General features: G+C 56.0%; 1 protein-coding gene across 3 annotated transcripts in view; it reads left to right on the forward strand.

Moving 5' to 3' along the window:
- The window catches only part of MXRA7 (matrix remodeling associated 7), a 29,097-nt gene that overhangs the window by 5,968 nt on the left and 9,097 nt on the right, over positions 1–14,032 (forward strand). For 2 of the 3 annotated variants that reach the window (XM_075110976.1, XM_075110977.1), the window contains exons 2-4: positions 1,780–1,875; positions 4,047–4,107; positions 8,116–8,215. In XM_075110976.1, coding sequence (XP_074967077.1) covers positions 1,780–1,875; positions 4,047–4,107; positions 8,116–8,215 — 257 coding nt within the window. Of the gene's footprint in view, positions 1–1,779; positions 1,876–4,046; positions 4,108–8,115; positions 8,216–10,691; positions 10,773–14,032 lie in introns of all 3 variants that reach the window. The other variant, XM_075110978.1, reaches the window with a different exon arrangement.

The following is a 14,032-nucleotide window of genomic DNA, read 5'->3' on the forward strand; positions in this document are numbered from 1 at the left end:
CTGCGTCAGCTTCACGCGCAGGTGTCTCGCTTATTGGCTGTGGAAGCTAAAGGGCAAAAACGTGTTTCTGATGATCCAGCAAGTGCTTCAGCTCTAAAGCCAAGAGCTGCCAAAGCCAGGACAGATGTATTGCTGCACTAGTATTTAAGGTAAATGACTTGTCGGGTTTGTAACCCTGCTGTGGCGTTTGGGCTTTCCAGAGCCCCTGGCGAGCTGTGCAGAGGTATGATTCAGATGCGAGCAGGCACGGAATGTGCTGTGGAGTGGGCTGGGTCCACCCTGCCCGCAGGGAGTGCAGGGCGCGTTCCCTGCCCCGCGTGGCCTCGGCGCCAGGCAGCTGCCGCTGAACGTGTCCCCTTGCCGACGCCGGTGGCAATGTGATCTTTGTTTGCTGCAGCAGCTGGCCTGGGTGGCCCATGTCAAGCCTCCTCCAGATGCTCCTGGAGGATGATGTGCACAGTCTCCCTGCAGCGCTTCTTGTCACCCTTGTTTTTCTGCAGGGAAGCTTTCTTGTTTGGCATGCAACCTTGGAGAGATGCTAGCTTGAGGCTGGAGCACTCGGTCCCTGCTTTTCCAGCAGATCCTGCTGCTGTCTGGCCCCAGTCTGTTCTTCCCTCTTTCCCCACTGCTCAAAACTGCCTCCCAGCATTGCCCCTGGGCTGTGTTTCATATAGGAGAGCAGTGCCTGGGGTGCCATAGTGTCCTCTTTGTTGTCAAGCCTCCCAGCATTGCCCCAACGTGTTGCCCCTCCATTTTTCGGCTGCAGGGCAGTACCCTGCTCTTGCACGGCCTCCAGCTCAGCTGCTCTTACCCCACGGCTGTAAGGGGAACCGGCGCAGCAGCACCCACCGGCCACAGCAGGTCTGAGGAGCCCCAAAATTTGGAGCAGGCTTCTTGGGGCTGTCAGGATGCTCCAGGCAGGGAGGGCTCTCCCCTCCGCCCTGGCTGGCAGGGGCTGCAGCACAGGCAGGCTCGGGGTGGGGGTTTTGTCCCTGCTGACTGTTTTTCAAGCAGCCCAAAGGCTGCTCCCAGCCCGGCACTGGTATTTTCGCTGCAAGGCCGAGGCATGCGATGTCCCCGCTCCCTGCCCACGCGTATCCTCCTCCGCGGCCGCTCTCCTGGCGCAGCGGGGAAAGGTTCAGCTGGGAAGCGGTTGTGCTGGGAGAGGGCAGGGGAAGGAAAGCTTTGCATGGGGGTCGAGGCCGTTCCGCGTTCAGAATTATTGTGGGGCTGAGAGGGCAGGGAAGCCCCGGCTCCAGGATCGCGGCGGGGGGACGGGAGGGTTTCAAGGGGGTATTACCCTGCGATGGAGGCAGCTGGCAGAGCAGGCCCTGCGAGTGCTAATGAACTGAGCACACTGTGCTGTTCCTCTCCTCTCCACTCCTGCTAGCCCTGATCTGCTGCGTCAGCATCCCAGGCAGCTGCCTCCAGCCCTGCCAGGGCGGCCAAGCCCCGTGGTGGCTGAGCTGCTCCCCCTCACCGAAGGCTCCTTGCAAGGGTCCTGGTCCCGTGGGCTGGGGCTGCCACAGAGGGCAGCTCATTAGCTCCGAACCAGGCTCAAGGCCTGGACATCGAAGGTCTCTGGCGTTCCTCGCTCCAGCAGCCATGCCATGGCTTGGCACGCAGCTCAGAGGCAGTGTGGGCTCGGGCCCCGGGGCAAGGTGGGCTGCCGGCCACATCCGCAGGTTTGTCCGTGTGTGCTGATGCTGCCAGGGCTGGTTGGTTGAGCAGAGGGAGGGCTCAGCGGTGTTTGTGCTCAAAGCTTTTGCCTCTTTCCAGATACCACCTTTGGGTGCCTCACCTGGGTCCAGCCTCGGGCACACGGAACAAGCAGAGGATGGATGCGGCCACGTGGCGCTCGCCAGCAAGGCAGAGGTGCGTGGGACGGAGAGCTGGCCTGGCGAGGGTGGCTTTTAATGGCTTGGTCCATTTGAAGCAGAGGGAAACAGTGCTCCAGGTGCAAATGTGCTGCTAGGATGTGCGCGGAGCGATGCCTAGCTCCCGTGGCGGGTCAGCAAGCGGGGTCCTGCTGCGGCAGCCTGGGGGGCTCCGTTGGTGGGGCAGTGATGGGAGCGAGCGGCCCTGGCGAGGCAGGGGCTGCAGCACGGGGGGAAGGGAGGTGCTGGTATCTGCCTCTAAGCCATCCAAGCAGAGAAACGTTGTGCTGCAGCAAGGTACCAGCTCCCACGAGTGGGGGGTTCCCAGCCACAGCTGTGGCACGTAGTTGTTGCCTGCCAGCCTGGCATCCCCGGCTGCTCCCTCTCTGCTCCCATCAAATGTTTCTTCCTCTGGGTTGGAGCAGAGATATTTTCCTTTCTTGGAGGTTTGGCACACGAATTTCCTACTTGCTTCCACTGTTAAATGCTCAGAAACACCCAGTTCCTAATGCCTGGGCAGGGAACAGGCTAAAATAGCCCTTCTTGTGCCGGCTCCTGGGGGGCCGGGTCTCCCTCCTCTCTCACAGGGGGAGAGGGATGTGATGGGGAACCACTGCCCTGGGCTTGTGGCTGGTCCCCGGGCCAGGGCTGAGCATCCCCTCCCCGCACCCTCCGTGACGCCTCTCCTTCGGGTGCTGCCCTGCTCCCAGCCATCCCTGGGGGAAGCCCGGGTGTCCGGTGGGAAGTGCCCATGTTTGGAAGCATGGCCCAAAATAGCGGTGGCTGCGGGGGTCTCGGCAGCATGTCCTTCTGAGGAGCCCGAGAGCCGGGTGGCAAGAAGAAGCCAAATGGCTGTGAATAATGCGCATTCCTCACCGATGACAAACTAGCCTAGTTCTGGGTCGGGGCCGCATACCACGCTCCAGCAGTTTATCTAAAGCCGTGCACTGCAAAGCCAGCGCTCCGCTCTGCGCACCGTCCTTCTCAGACCATTTTCGTTTCCCTTAGGTCTCCTTCACCCCGACTTTTCCTTTGTCCCCGGCAGTGTGGTGGCTTGCCAGGCTGCCTCCACGCCCCTTCCCCTCTCTCCCGTGTGCTTTGCCCTTTGCACACCAGCCCCATCACTTTGAATCGAATGCGTGGGGCTGGGGAGGATGGGGGAGGACACGTGCTCTGGGGCGCTGCCCATCTCCGGGCTCGGCTCGTGGGGGTTTGCAGCCGGGGTGCTGTGCTTTGCGGGAGGAAGGCACGTACGTGGGGGCATTGCCACGTGTCCCTGTCTCATCTCCAGAGCTGAAGCAGTGCTCTCCCTCCCGCTTTGCCGTTTGCATGACACTGCTGTGTGTACCACAAGCGGAAGGAATCTGTGCTTGATAAAGCTTGTTGTAGCTGTTAGGAGGCAATCCCCAAAACTCCCAAAATTGCTTTGCATTTTTTAAAAATAACGTGCTGTTGCTGCTCCTGTCTGTGCTCCAGAGATCAGCTGCGCCACCGCCGTGTGTGGGGCAGCAGCCAGCGGTGCCTTGGGGGGTCGCTGCCAGGCAAGGCTGGGAGGGCTCCTGGCGGGGTCCCAGCACGAGCTCCCCCAGTGCTGCCTTTGGCCACCGGTCCTGACTGGCAAGTGCTCCTGTGCTTCGGAGCAGCCGCTCGGCCCGTGGCTGCAAGGTGGCTTTTCCTGGGGACCTGCCTTTTCCTGGCGCTGGGCTGGTCCATCCAAGCCTGGCCTGGGGCACACACAAGTCCCCGCAGCTTGTGGCTCAGTCCCCTGCACGTCCCTGGGCAGGGTGGGGGACACAGGGGGTGCTGGCGAGGGTGCCAGCCCAGGAGGATGCTCGGGCATGAGGCTGTGCCTGGGGACACCGGGATAGCAGGTTCTTCTTAAAAACCTTAATATCCCCTTGACTATGGGGAAGCACTTGCATTTTGCAGCCTTTGGGCAGGAGTGCACTAAGCAAGACCAAATCCCCCCCACTGACGAGGGAGGACAAAGCAGACTAACACACCTCGCTTGTTAATGAGCATCATTTTGGCCTATTCCACGAAGGAGGCAGGGAAGGGGTACCCAGCCCTCGCCTTGGGAGCTCCGGCGTCTGCCTCCCTGCGCTTGGCTCTGATGCCCTGGCCAAGCACAGCACCTTCTCACGGCTGCTCTGGTTTTAACTCCTTTAGGAGGAAGATCCAGACTCAGAAAACGAGAAGCTGGTGGTGAAAGAGCCAGGGGATGAAGATGGTGAGTGCCGAGCAAGCCAGCACCCTGCGGGGAGGGTACGGACGGGTCTGAGGGGCTGCAGCCCTGGGTGCTTGGGGAGGGTCTCCTTCCTTCAGGAAATGCAGAGGAAATTCCTGCCCCGGAAGCAGCCCCTGTTTGCTTCCCCAGATGCCCTTGGGCTGTTTGCCATGGGGTAGCTCTGTGATGAAGCTGCCCCGAAAGCTCCTTGCTCACATCCAGGACAATCTCCAGGGGCTTTAGTCAGAGCCGTGTTTAACTGATTAGCCAATTAGTTGATTGGAAAATGATTAATTGACTAATTGGGGTGACAACTGCTGCACTCATAACAAAATGAAACAGATGGTGCCAAGAAAGAGTGTGTGTCTGAAGGGGACTCTGCTCCCCTGAGCACGCCCGGGGATGCTGGGACATCCCCAGGAGCCCCTGCCCAGGGTGGCCGTGGGCAGCAGGAGAGCTTGGGGCATTCCCGCTTCCCTGCCCCGCTTTGCGTTTGCCCTTTTTAAGGCGCGGTGTGGCAGTCCCCTGGCTTGGGAGGATTATGTCAAAGGCCACAGAGAATCAAAGTTTAATCCTGGTGCCATGCCCACAAGGTGGGTGCCTTTGGAGACAGAGTTCCCAAAAGATGCTTATTCCACCCATTTAGGCTTCCTCACAGCGCTGGTGATTGGGGATGTTACTGTGTGGGACTGTGGGAGACCTGGTTTGAGGAATGATGGATGTATCCTGCCAAATGGATGCTCAGTAACGCTGCTCTGCCAGGGTCTGCCTCCTTCAGTTCAGCCCTGTTCCAGGGCTGCTCCAGCTCTGCTGTGCATCACCCCGAAGGGGCTGTGGCTCGGGAGCAGGCAGAGACGACAGCCCAGGCCATGGGTCATGACTACCCCAGCATCCTCCCTAAGTGTCTCCTGCAGACACCCACCGACTCCTCTCCTGAAATATTTACCCCATTTCTGAGGTGTTTTAATTGGACCGGGTGAAGCGATGGCTCAGCTTGATGACAAGGAGGCAAGCGGTGTGAGCTGGGAATAATGGCGCTGCCCTGGCTTTGCTGGGGAGAAACCTCGCTCCTTCCTTCACCGTTTCTCCTGTGTCCCCCTTGGTCCTGGCCCAACTCGAGCCACCGAGCTGCTGCCCACGAGCAGATTCCCCTCGGGCACATGGGGACGGCACGGGCCGTCTGTCGCCAGCCCGCGGTGCTGCTGTGGTGGCCAAAACCACCAGCGCAGCCTCCCCCCGCTCCAGGAGCTGCTGGGGAGGGGGCAGCTTCTTGCTGCATGCGCGGGGCGTGCTGGAGCGAGCGTGTTTGGGGCAGAGGTGCACTTGAAGGGCTGCTTTCATCCTGCAAACCCAGGGTCGTAGCGCTGGTAAAGCAAGGGCGGAGAGGTGAAAGACAAATGTTGTCTTTAATATGAACTCACGGAAGCTCTGAGTAAGTAGGTCACCTCATACTTCTGTAGTGTTGTTGCTGCCCACGTGAAAACCCGGCCTCCCCTTTTCCGTGTGTTTCCTGAAGTTTGTTTTCCCTCTGCAAAGAAAGTTCCTGAGCTCAGAAAACATCCAGTGGTTTCCAAAGCCACACGCTGGCTCCTTTTTAACCACAACATGTGGGAAGGGAGATGGGTAGCCTCCTCGCCTCCCTCTTTCCTGATTTTTTTTCTGGCGGGGTAGGAATTAAATTGCCCTTTTTGGGACAGGCAAAATCCCAAATCTCAATTTACTTGGGCAGAAAACCACATGAGGGAAATGATCCTAATTGTCCTTGAAATCAGGCGAGCTATACAAAGGTAATGAATCGGCTCCTGCTCTGCATCGGGATAAGAAACAGGATGTTACACCCTCTTTTTTTTTTTTTTTTTTCTTTCTCTTAATATCTCCCAAAGCAGCAGCCAGCTGAATTTTCTTTCCGTGCACTTTTACAGCCACCCGAAGGACTGATAAGCCGCAGCATTACGGCTTGTTTCCAGCTGGCCAGACTTGTTTGGCTGCTGGTTCGGAGGGTTCTCCCACTGGTGGAAGTGGGATATGGCCAAGCTGAATGTTTGGGGCTGCAGGGTCAGAGCACCGGGGTGCTTGTGTTGGGACACTTGTGAAGACGCGAGGGAAGGGGTTTGCCTTGTTCCCCCAGGAGCCTCAGCGGTGTTTTGGGATTAGAGGATCAGTAACTGGGCAGTAATCCACCAGACCTTCCTAGGGAAGCTCCCCGAGATCAGGGACACGGAGATGTAGACAAGAAGGGAGGAAATGTGGGCACCTGCAGGGGGGAGGTTTCTGTTCAATCCCCAGCCCGCTAGCACCACTCCAGATATGCCAGCGGCGGTGACCTTGCAGCAGCCGGCACGCTGGGTCCCGTACAGCCTTGCACAGCTTGGTTTTGAGATTTCCAGTTTTCCCACCTACAAAATAAGGCTCTGACTCGCCTTTTGCGTGGGGGTCCCCAAGGTCTGTGAGAGCTCTGGCAGCAGCTGAGTGCGCACGTGAGCTTGGGGTTGGAGAAATCGCTAAATCAAGCGGTTGACCCTGGACAGGAGTAGAAAATCCATAAGGGGAGTATTGACTGGAAAATAAAGGGAAGCTGCTGATGCTGAATCCTTCTGGGTGTGAGGGAGGGAGGAGAGGGGCTGCGGGGTGTTTTTGCTTTGGGTAGGTGGGGGAGGAGAGACTGTCATGAATGTGGTGCCGGCAATAGCAGTGGTGAGGACTGGAAGGGGCTTCCTAGGTGTCTGGGGACAGGGAATAGGTCATGTGCCACAGAAGACAGAGGAGTTTCACCACTCTGGGGTCTTTCTGGTGCTGGGAGGTATCGTGCTGGTTATTTGGTTTGTGGATAACCTGCAATTTTACGGGGCCATACAGATCATACAGTAACATCATCTTTTTGTGGACCCTTAGAGGTATCCCCAGGGCTCCGAGGGTTGCTGGACACAGCAGATGTTTCTGGGTGGATGTGGAAACAGCAATGCTAGATGGCTCGACGTGAGGCAGCCAAGGCCTGCAGTCCTTCGGAGATAAAGGCTCACAGATAAACAGCGCACCAATAACCAGGAAGGCAACTACCCGAAGCAGCTGCTCTTCCTGGGCTGCGCTTTGGGTTGAGCTCCACTCCTGCTGTTTTCTCCTGTCTGTAGGAAGATAAAGCAGGGGAGAGGTTTTTAAAAGCAAATAGTGCTTGAACAAAATCCGATTGGAAAGGGATCGGCTTTGGCTCAGAGTCTGTGAGTGTCAGTGCTCTAATTAGCACAGGGCTGAGGCTGGTGAGCCGGGTAGGAGACCTCAGCTTCCTCTTCAGGTCTTCAGCTGGTGACAGAGGGACTTGGACCCAGCTGCGTTGGTGCTGGCTTGGCTCAGCTCTCTTTGCAGCCCCGGAATTTGCAGTGAGGCACTTCTCTTTTTTTTTCCACAAGCTTTGTCAAGGGCTGCAGGAGAGCTGCTGGGCTGCGTGGCCTGGGACAGCTCTGCTTGTGGCATCATCCACGAGCCCCAAGCATGGGAAAGGGCCCCTGGACAGGGAGAGGGAGAGAGAAGGAATGCAAGTCTGGAGAGGAGAAGCGGAAAATGCTGTGAGCTAATCAGGGCAGGATTAGCATGTCTTGATAAGCCAAGATGGGCCTGCAAGGCTTTGAATCCAAAGAGAGCAATAGCATATGGTTCCTGTGCTTGTAGGATTTACTTGTATCTGCTTCCAAGCAGGGCTGCTCGCTTGCAGCAGTCCTCGCTGTTTCCAGTGCTAGCTGCAGCTGGGACTCCTGCTGTCCTCTGGCCAGCAACACCTTGGCTCTCTACCGCAACCCCCACAGCTTCCCTGACACTGCCCAGGCGTTCTGGAGACTGGAGCTGACTGTGGAGGCTTCTTTTGGGAGTGGCTGTAGCATTTAGGGTCCGTGTGTGGGAGCAGGGGTCAGCGAGAAGCTCAAGGGAACAAGCCCGCTGCTGTTGATCGTTGTTCTCGGGGAGGTCTCTGGCTCACAGAGTCTCTTGCTCTTCTTTGTCTCTCCCTCTCCCACTCTCCAGCTGCAGATGAGACATTCTCTTTTAAATACAGCCCTGGAAAGCTGAGGGGAAACCAGTACAAGTCAATGATGACCAAAGAAGAACTCGAGGAAGAACAAAGGTAAGCTATGTTTCCTTTTTCTTCTTGCCCAAGGCCATCTGGTTTGCACCTTGAAGCAAGTGGGCTGTGTTCAGACCTCTCTCTCCCCAGACGACATTGGTAGCCTTGGGCTCAACGTCTCATTGCGCCATGGTCCAGACCTCTCCCACCCAGGAAGACATGAGAACAAATAAAGTCACAGTGATTTAGGAGATGAAGACACTGTGGCTCTATGTACCCTTGGAGCTGTTTGAGCTCCTTCTCTGGATGCTTAGACCAAATTTCCCACCTGATGCAAGCTGGTGTAGTTCCCCTGACCCCATTAGTACCATGTTGATTTACATCTGCTCAGGACCTGATCTCTAGCCACTTCCCCTTCCCTTTACCCTGTGGATGGCCTCCAAACTGAGGACATGGACATAGCTCAGAAATACTGGAGCAAAGTGAAAGAGTGTGGAGCTTTGGAGTTCTCTGTGATGGGACTGAGACTGGGAAGGTCCATACCTAGGCCTGGCTCCTCAGCTGTCAGTGATGGTGGGGATTTGCCATGTCTTGGCCCTGGTAGAGAAGGAGAATTGTCCATCTCACACTTGTTTTGCTAAAGTTTCCTCCTGAGTTTGAGCCCTGCCTGAAGAACGGAAGAGCCTGTCCTGTTAGTGAAAACAAGCTTTCTAGCTAAAGATTTCCCAGGCTATACAAGGGAAATCAAACCCAACCTTGCACCTCGAGCTGCAAAGCCCAATCCAAAGCCAGTCTGTGCTGTCAGTGAAGTCCCTGCCCGTGTGGCTGCTGCCCAGCAGACATGTGCAGCGTATATCCCTTCCCTCTTGGGTGAGCTGCAAGGAACTGATTTCCCGGTGGTGGTTCAAGGCGAGCCTGGGAGATGATGATCTCTGCTGCTGTCCCGAGGGCTGTAGGACTCGATTCTCCTCCCAGTGGTGTGTGGGGGAATTTGTCACCCCTTGCCTGCGATGCATGGTTTGGGTACCACCGCAACTGGCATGGTATAAAGGCCTGACATGGACTAAGTGGAAACAGGAGCGCAGCAGGGAAGGCAAGGATGGAGGGATCGCACCTTGCCCCTGGGTCAGGCACGATCCTGCTGGCAAGCCTGCCCTCGAACCCTCTGGGCAGCACCTCCACATCGCTGGCGGCCGGGCTGGCCGGGCTTTCCCTCTGTGGCACGAGCAGGGCACCACGGTACGCAGCGTAAATCCAGAGACCTGCCCGAGGGCTGGCGCTGACATGTCCTCACTCTGGTCCTGGGGGAGAGGCGGGTGGTGCCCAGGGCTCTGTGCAGGCTGCCTTCGCTAAGCCAAGCCTGCAGCCCACAGCTGTTCTCTCCATGGCAAACCCGACTTTCCCATCAAGAGATGTCTTCCCTTTCTCCCGTGACTTCTGGACTCCCAGTTGTCCTCAGTGTCCCAGTTCAGCTGCCTTGTAGCACTGTCGGGAGCAAAGAACTGCGAGGGCTGTATGCTCTGGGGTCAGCAACAGAAATGAGCTCTGGTTTCCTCTGCAATGGGTTGATTCTGCATTGGTGGCATCAGGAAAAATGTTTGCTTTCTTCTTTTTATTATATCTTTATCATGCCTGGAGCCCCCAGCCTGTAAAATGCTAAGCAGGTCTGTTAGTGTCATTGTATTTGTCACTTGGGGAGGGGGCTGGTGGAGTGAACTGGGTGAACATGAGTGAAACCCATGGGGCTCAATGGCAATTGTTCTTCAAGATCCTGCTAAACACCTATTAAAAAATAACAACAACAAAAAAATCTACCTCCAGCAGGTAAATTCAAACCCTTTGCACCAGCAGCTCCAGCCAAACCAGCTGAACCTGTAGGGCCTTCGACTGGTTCCTCTGTGGCAACAAATACTCCTGCCATGACCTGGGGGTCTGGGGATGCTGAGGGGACGCTGCCTACGGACAGCAGTGGGATGGGTTTTGTACTCGGGACTGTAGAACCAGCTCCGGGGGCTGGTGGACCTTTCCTGAGCGTGTGGGACCTCCCAGGCATCGTTGATCATGTCCGTCTGGAGCAGTCCCAGGCAGGACAGTGCACCTAGGACTGATGGACAGTGCCTGGACATTGGGGTCCTCTGGGGGCTCTTGGCAGCCTTCTACTCTGAGGGCCATTGGCAGACGTGTTTTTCCTACTGCTGCTTTATTTCCTCCTCTTCCATATTTGTGTTGTCCATTTCTTTAAGGCAACTTTGTGGTTTTTTTGTTTGTTTGTTTGTTTGTCTTGCTTTGCTGCTGGCTTACTTCCCCCACCCCCCAAACCTTCACTGCGGCACTAGCAGCTTTTCCTTTCAGGCCCTGCAGGTGCTGTAAGCGGGCAGGGCTGCTGCCAGGTAAGCTCCCGAGCGAGCTGAGCGCAGCGGCTCAGCCCAGTCCCGCATCCCTCTGCCTCGGCAGTTCCATCCCTCTCCCCGACGCCACGCACCCTGACCGTGCTGCTGATCTGCTGTGACCCGGGTTTGCCACCTTTATGTTGCAGGATTGAGCTGACCTCTGATCTCACATCTCTGTAGCAAATACCTTAGGTCCTCGGCCGCAAACATTCTTGCAAATCTTTTTGGTAAGGACACGCTGTTTCTTAGAAGTAGTGGTACCACTGATAACATCTGCTAACGTGTTTTTTGTGTTTTGGGTTTTTTGTTTGTTTGGTTTTTTTTGCTTTTGGGTCTCATTTTCTGGGGGAGGGCTTGTTTCCGAGCTGCAGTTGCCTGCCTGTCCCACCTCCCTCCCCGCCTCCCTCCCCCTTCCCTCCTCATAACAGATTGAGTTCACTCCCCTCTGCCTCCATCTCGCTTTCCATGAGTGCTCCAGGGGGAATGGGAGCTCTCGCGTTCGGATGCTCACCTCTCCCATCTTGGATGCCTGAAGTTGGACATCCCACCACCACTTCTGTTTCCTGATTTGGAAAATTAGGGCTGCTGAGTGAGCAGGTAGTTAGTCCTAAGGTCTGTTGCCAAAGCTGAGACAGGCTTAGTCTTTGCTTTTAGCCCTGCCAGCCCTCCAGTTTTTCTGTATGAAGCAACCTGTAAGCAATGTCCCCAAAAATGTGAGTCCACCAGGCCCCCTTGAGGCTACTTGTTGCGGTGATTAGTAGTCCACAAGTCCCAAATTAATTTGGGAACTCCTGATTTTGGAGGTGCCGTTGAAAGAATCACTTCTCTTTTCCAGGAAGAGCTACAGGACTTCAGACAGGACAGGACAGGCATGCAGTAGATTGGGTTATTTAACCAAAAACCCACTTCTGCTCTAACCTGCATCACTCCAGAAGCTGTGGTTGTCTTGCCTAGTATTCACTTGTGTCTTGTGGCTTCAAACTGGTGCTAAATCTGGACTAAAAGGGGAAGGAATGTGACCTTTACCGAGTGATGCAACATCCTGCTTCTGGTTACTTTAGTCTTAAAAAATAGAGGGATTTCTCGGTGAGGGAGGAAGACAGTAAATCTAGTTGGGAAATACATCTGCTTGGGTGATGCTGTGCTTGAAAACACCTGCTGGGTCACCAGTACTTCTAGAACCAAAGCATGTAGTGTTTGCTCCCCTGGGGGAGCAAAATAGTCCGGGCAGGAAGGGGAAGAGTGCAGGGGAAGGATGCAGCCCTCAGTCAAGCCAGCACAGTGTATTTCCCAAATCTTTCTCTTCTGCACCTGAGGCTTTTGGCCATCTGTTGCCAACTATAGCTGCCATGGTGCAAAGCACTAGTTCAGGTTGAGAAATGTGACTCGTAGCAGTGCAGCCTGTCCCCGTTCAGCCAGGGCTGAGTTGTGTAGGCATAAGAGACAGCCCACTAGGGCTGACTGTTAGGTGTTGCTGTCCTGGCAGATGAGGGAGGAGGAGGAAGCGCTCCCCTGTGTGGCTTCTCCTGCTTCCCAATCCTTTCCTCTCATGTCCTGGCCAGCCGTGGGTGGGTTGAGGAGACACTACTTGAATCCAGGCTAGACTTAACCCCAGGGCTCAACTGCAAGCTGGAATTCGTGCAAGGGGAATTGGATGGCTGTAAGTTTCACACAGTCCTTTTTTTTGGTGGTAATTTAGCAACTGAAACCTGTCTCCTCCCCAGCTGGGTTCAGAGTACCTCTTGGTTATGAGGCACTGAAGAAAACTGGGCAGGGTCCCTGGAGTGTCAGCATGGCAGGGTGCCCCAGACAGAGCCTGGCTCCAGGGAATGACAGAAAGGAGAGACCTTTCCCTGCTATGCCAGACATCCCAGATCAAAGCGGGGATGCAGCTGTGGCTTGAGGGAGAGCCGTGCTGAAGTTCAGTTTTGAATGAGATAATGCTCATGATGACAACTCTGGAGCACACAAGAGCAGGAAGCAGCTGCAGGGATTTAATGACCATGCTGACAGAACTTGACCTATTTTGAGCACCTCTACTGGCCCTCCAAAAATAAGTGGGTGGACTGGGCTGGGGGAGATTGCATGTCGGGAGAGCTCTCCATCGGCATCTGTCCTGTCCACCCCCTGCATTGCCATCACATAGCCCTGGCTCGCTTGCTTGCTCCCCCTCTGTATAGCATAGGATGTGGGCCTCTTCCTCCTCCCTTCTCTTCTGCTAACCTTCACCCCCAACCCAGCGCCTCTGCTGTCCTGTCCTGTCCAGCATGGTGCTTCTTTTGGATGGGGGAAGCTGGTAAGTTTGGGCTTTCTTTGGGTTTTTATTGTTTGCTTTTCATCTTCTGCAGCAGGATAGTCATCCTGGGCTGCGGGAGGAGGAGTAGCAGCAAGGGACCGCAAAGCCTAGGGCCATGGGACTCTTCAGGTCAGGCTGGCCACTGCTTCACTGCAGCCACCAGCCACGGGGATGGCACCAACCGTGGGCAAGGCTGCTTTCAGCTGCAAAACACCCAGCACACGAGGCAGACTTCATCCCCACCTGCCTCTTGTAGGAAAGGGACACTGCTGAGCTCCCCCTGCTCTGATGCTCCTTCCGTAGGTGCCAGACTCCACTTGTATGAGGAGGGAGTCTCCTGGGGGCCCAGTGCCACTCCCTGCCTCCACCATACCCCAGGGAAAATGTCCTCTGACCTACGAGATGTCAGAGGAGTTGAGCTCTGGCCCTATTTATAGAGCATCTGATTGAGTCATGAGTCCCCAGCAGCTTTAAAAACTGAGCTACTCAGGATGCCTCCCTCAGAAACCCTGGGGAAGAGGAGGCCAGGAAGCCCCCTCCCTGTCTCCTCCTCTTCTGCCCCAGAGAGGAAACTTTTGCAAGCTCCTCCGTAGCCTTTGCAGCGTGTGAATCTCTGACCCTGACCTGGGATGAGATTTCAGCCCCAACAGCAACTCTGCTTTGAGCTCCCGGGTTTTTTCTTTTGACTCAGGTCCTGAATTGTCCCAGCTTGTAGCTGCTTCTCCATGTCTCCCTCACCCAGCACTCACAACTTGTCTTCATCCGCTTCGCTTAATCCTGTGCGGCATGGGCAGCTTGCCGTTCTCTCTCTGCTACGTCTCTGGGAGCCTGGCTCTGCCTCTCCTGCGGCTCCCCTGTGGCTGGGGGAGAGTGAGGTCTGTGGGGAATGGGGGCATCACACCAGGCTGGCCACAAACTGGTAGACAGCGAGCTGGAGCACAAACACTGAGCTGTGGAAGAAAGCGCAGGCTGGCCCATCCATGGCTTTCCCCACTGCTGCAGTGTTGGCGGGGGGGGGTCAGGATTGTTGCAAGGGGATGGAGACACAACTGAAGGAGGTGATCCTGGCCTCTCGGCTGAGCTGGCCAGGAGCTTAAGCCACCTTCCTGGCTGTGCTCTGGCCTTTTCGGCTGTTGCTGCTGTGGCTGGGAAACGTGGGAAGCCTCTGTCTTGAAACAGCAGTGGGCAAGG

This window comes from Phalacrocorax aristotelis, chromosome 16, assembly GCF_949628215.1.
Source record: "Phalacrocorax aristotelis chromosome 16, bGulAri2.1, whole genome shotgun sequence".
NCBI lineage: Eukaryota > Metazoa > Chordata > Aves > Suliformes > Phalacrocoracidae > Phalacrocorax > Phalacrocorax aristotelis.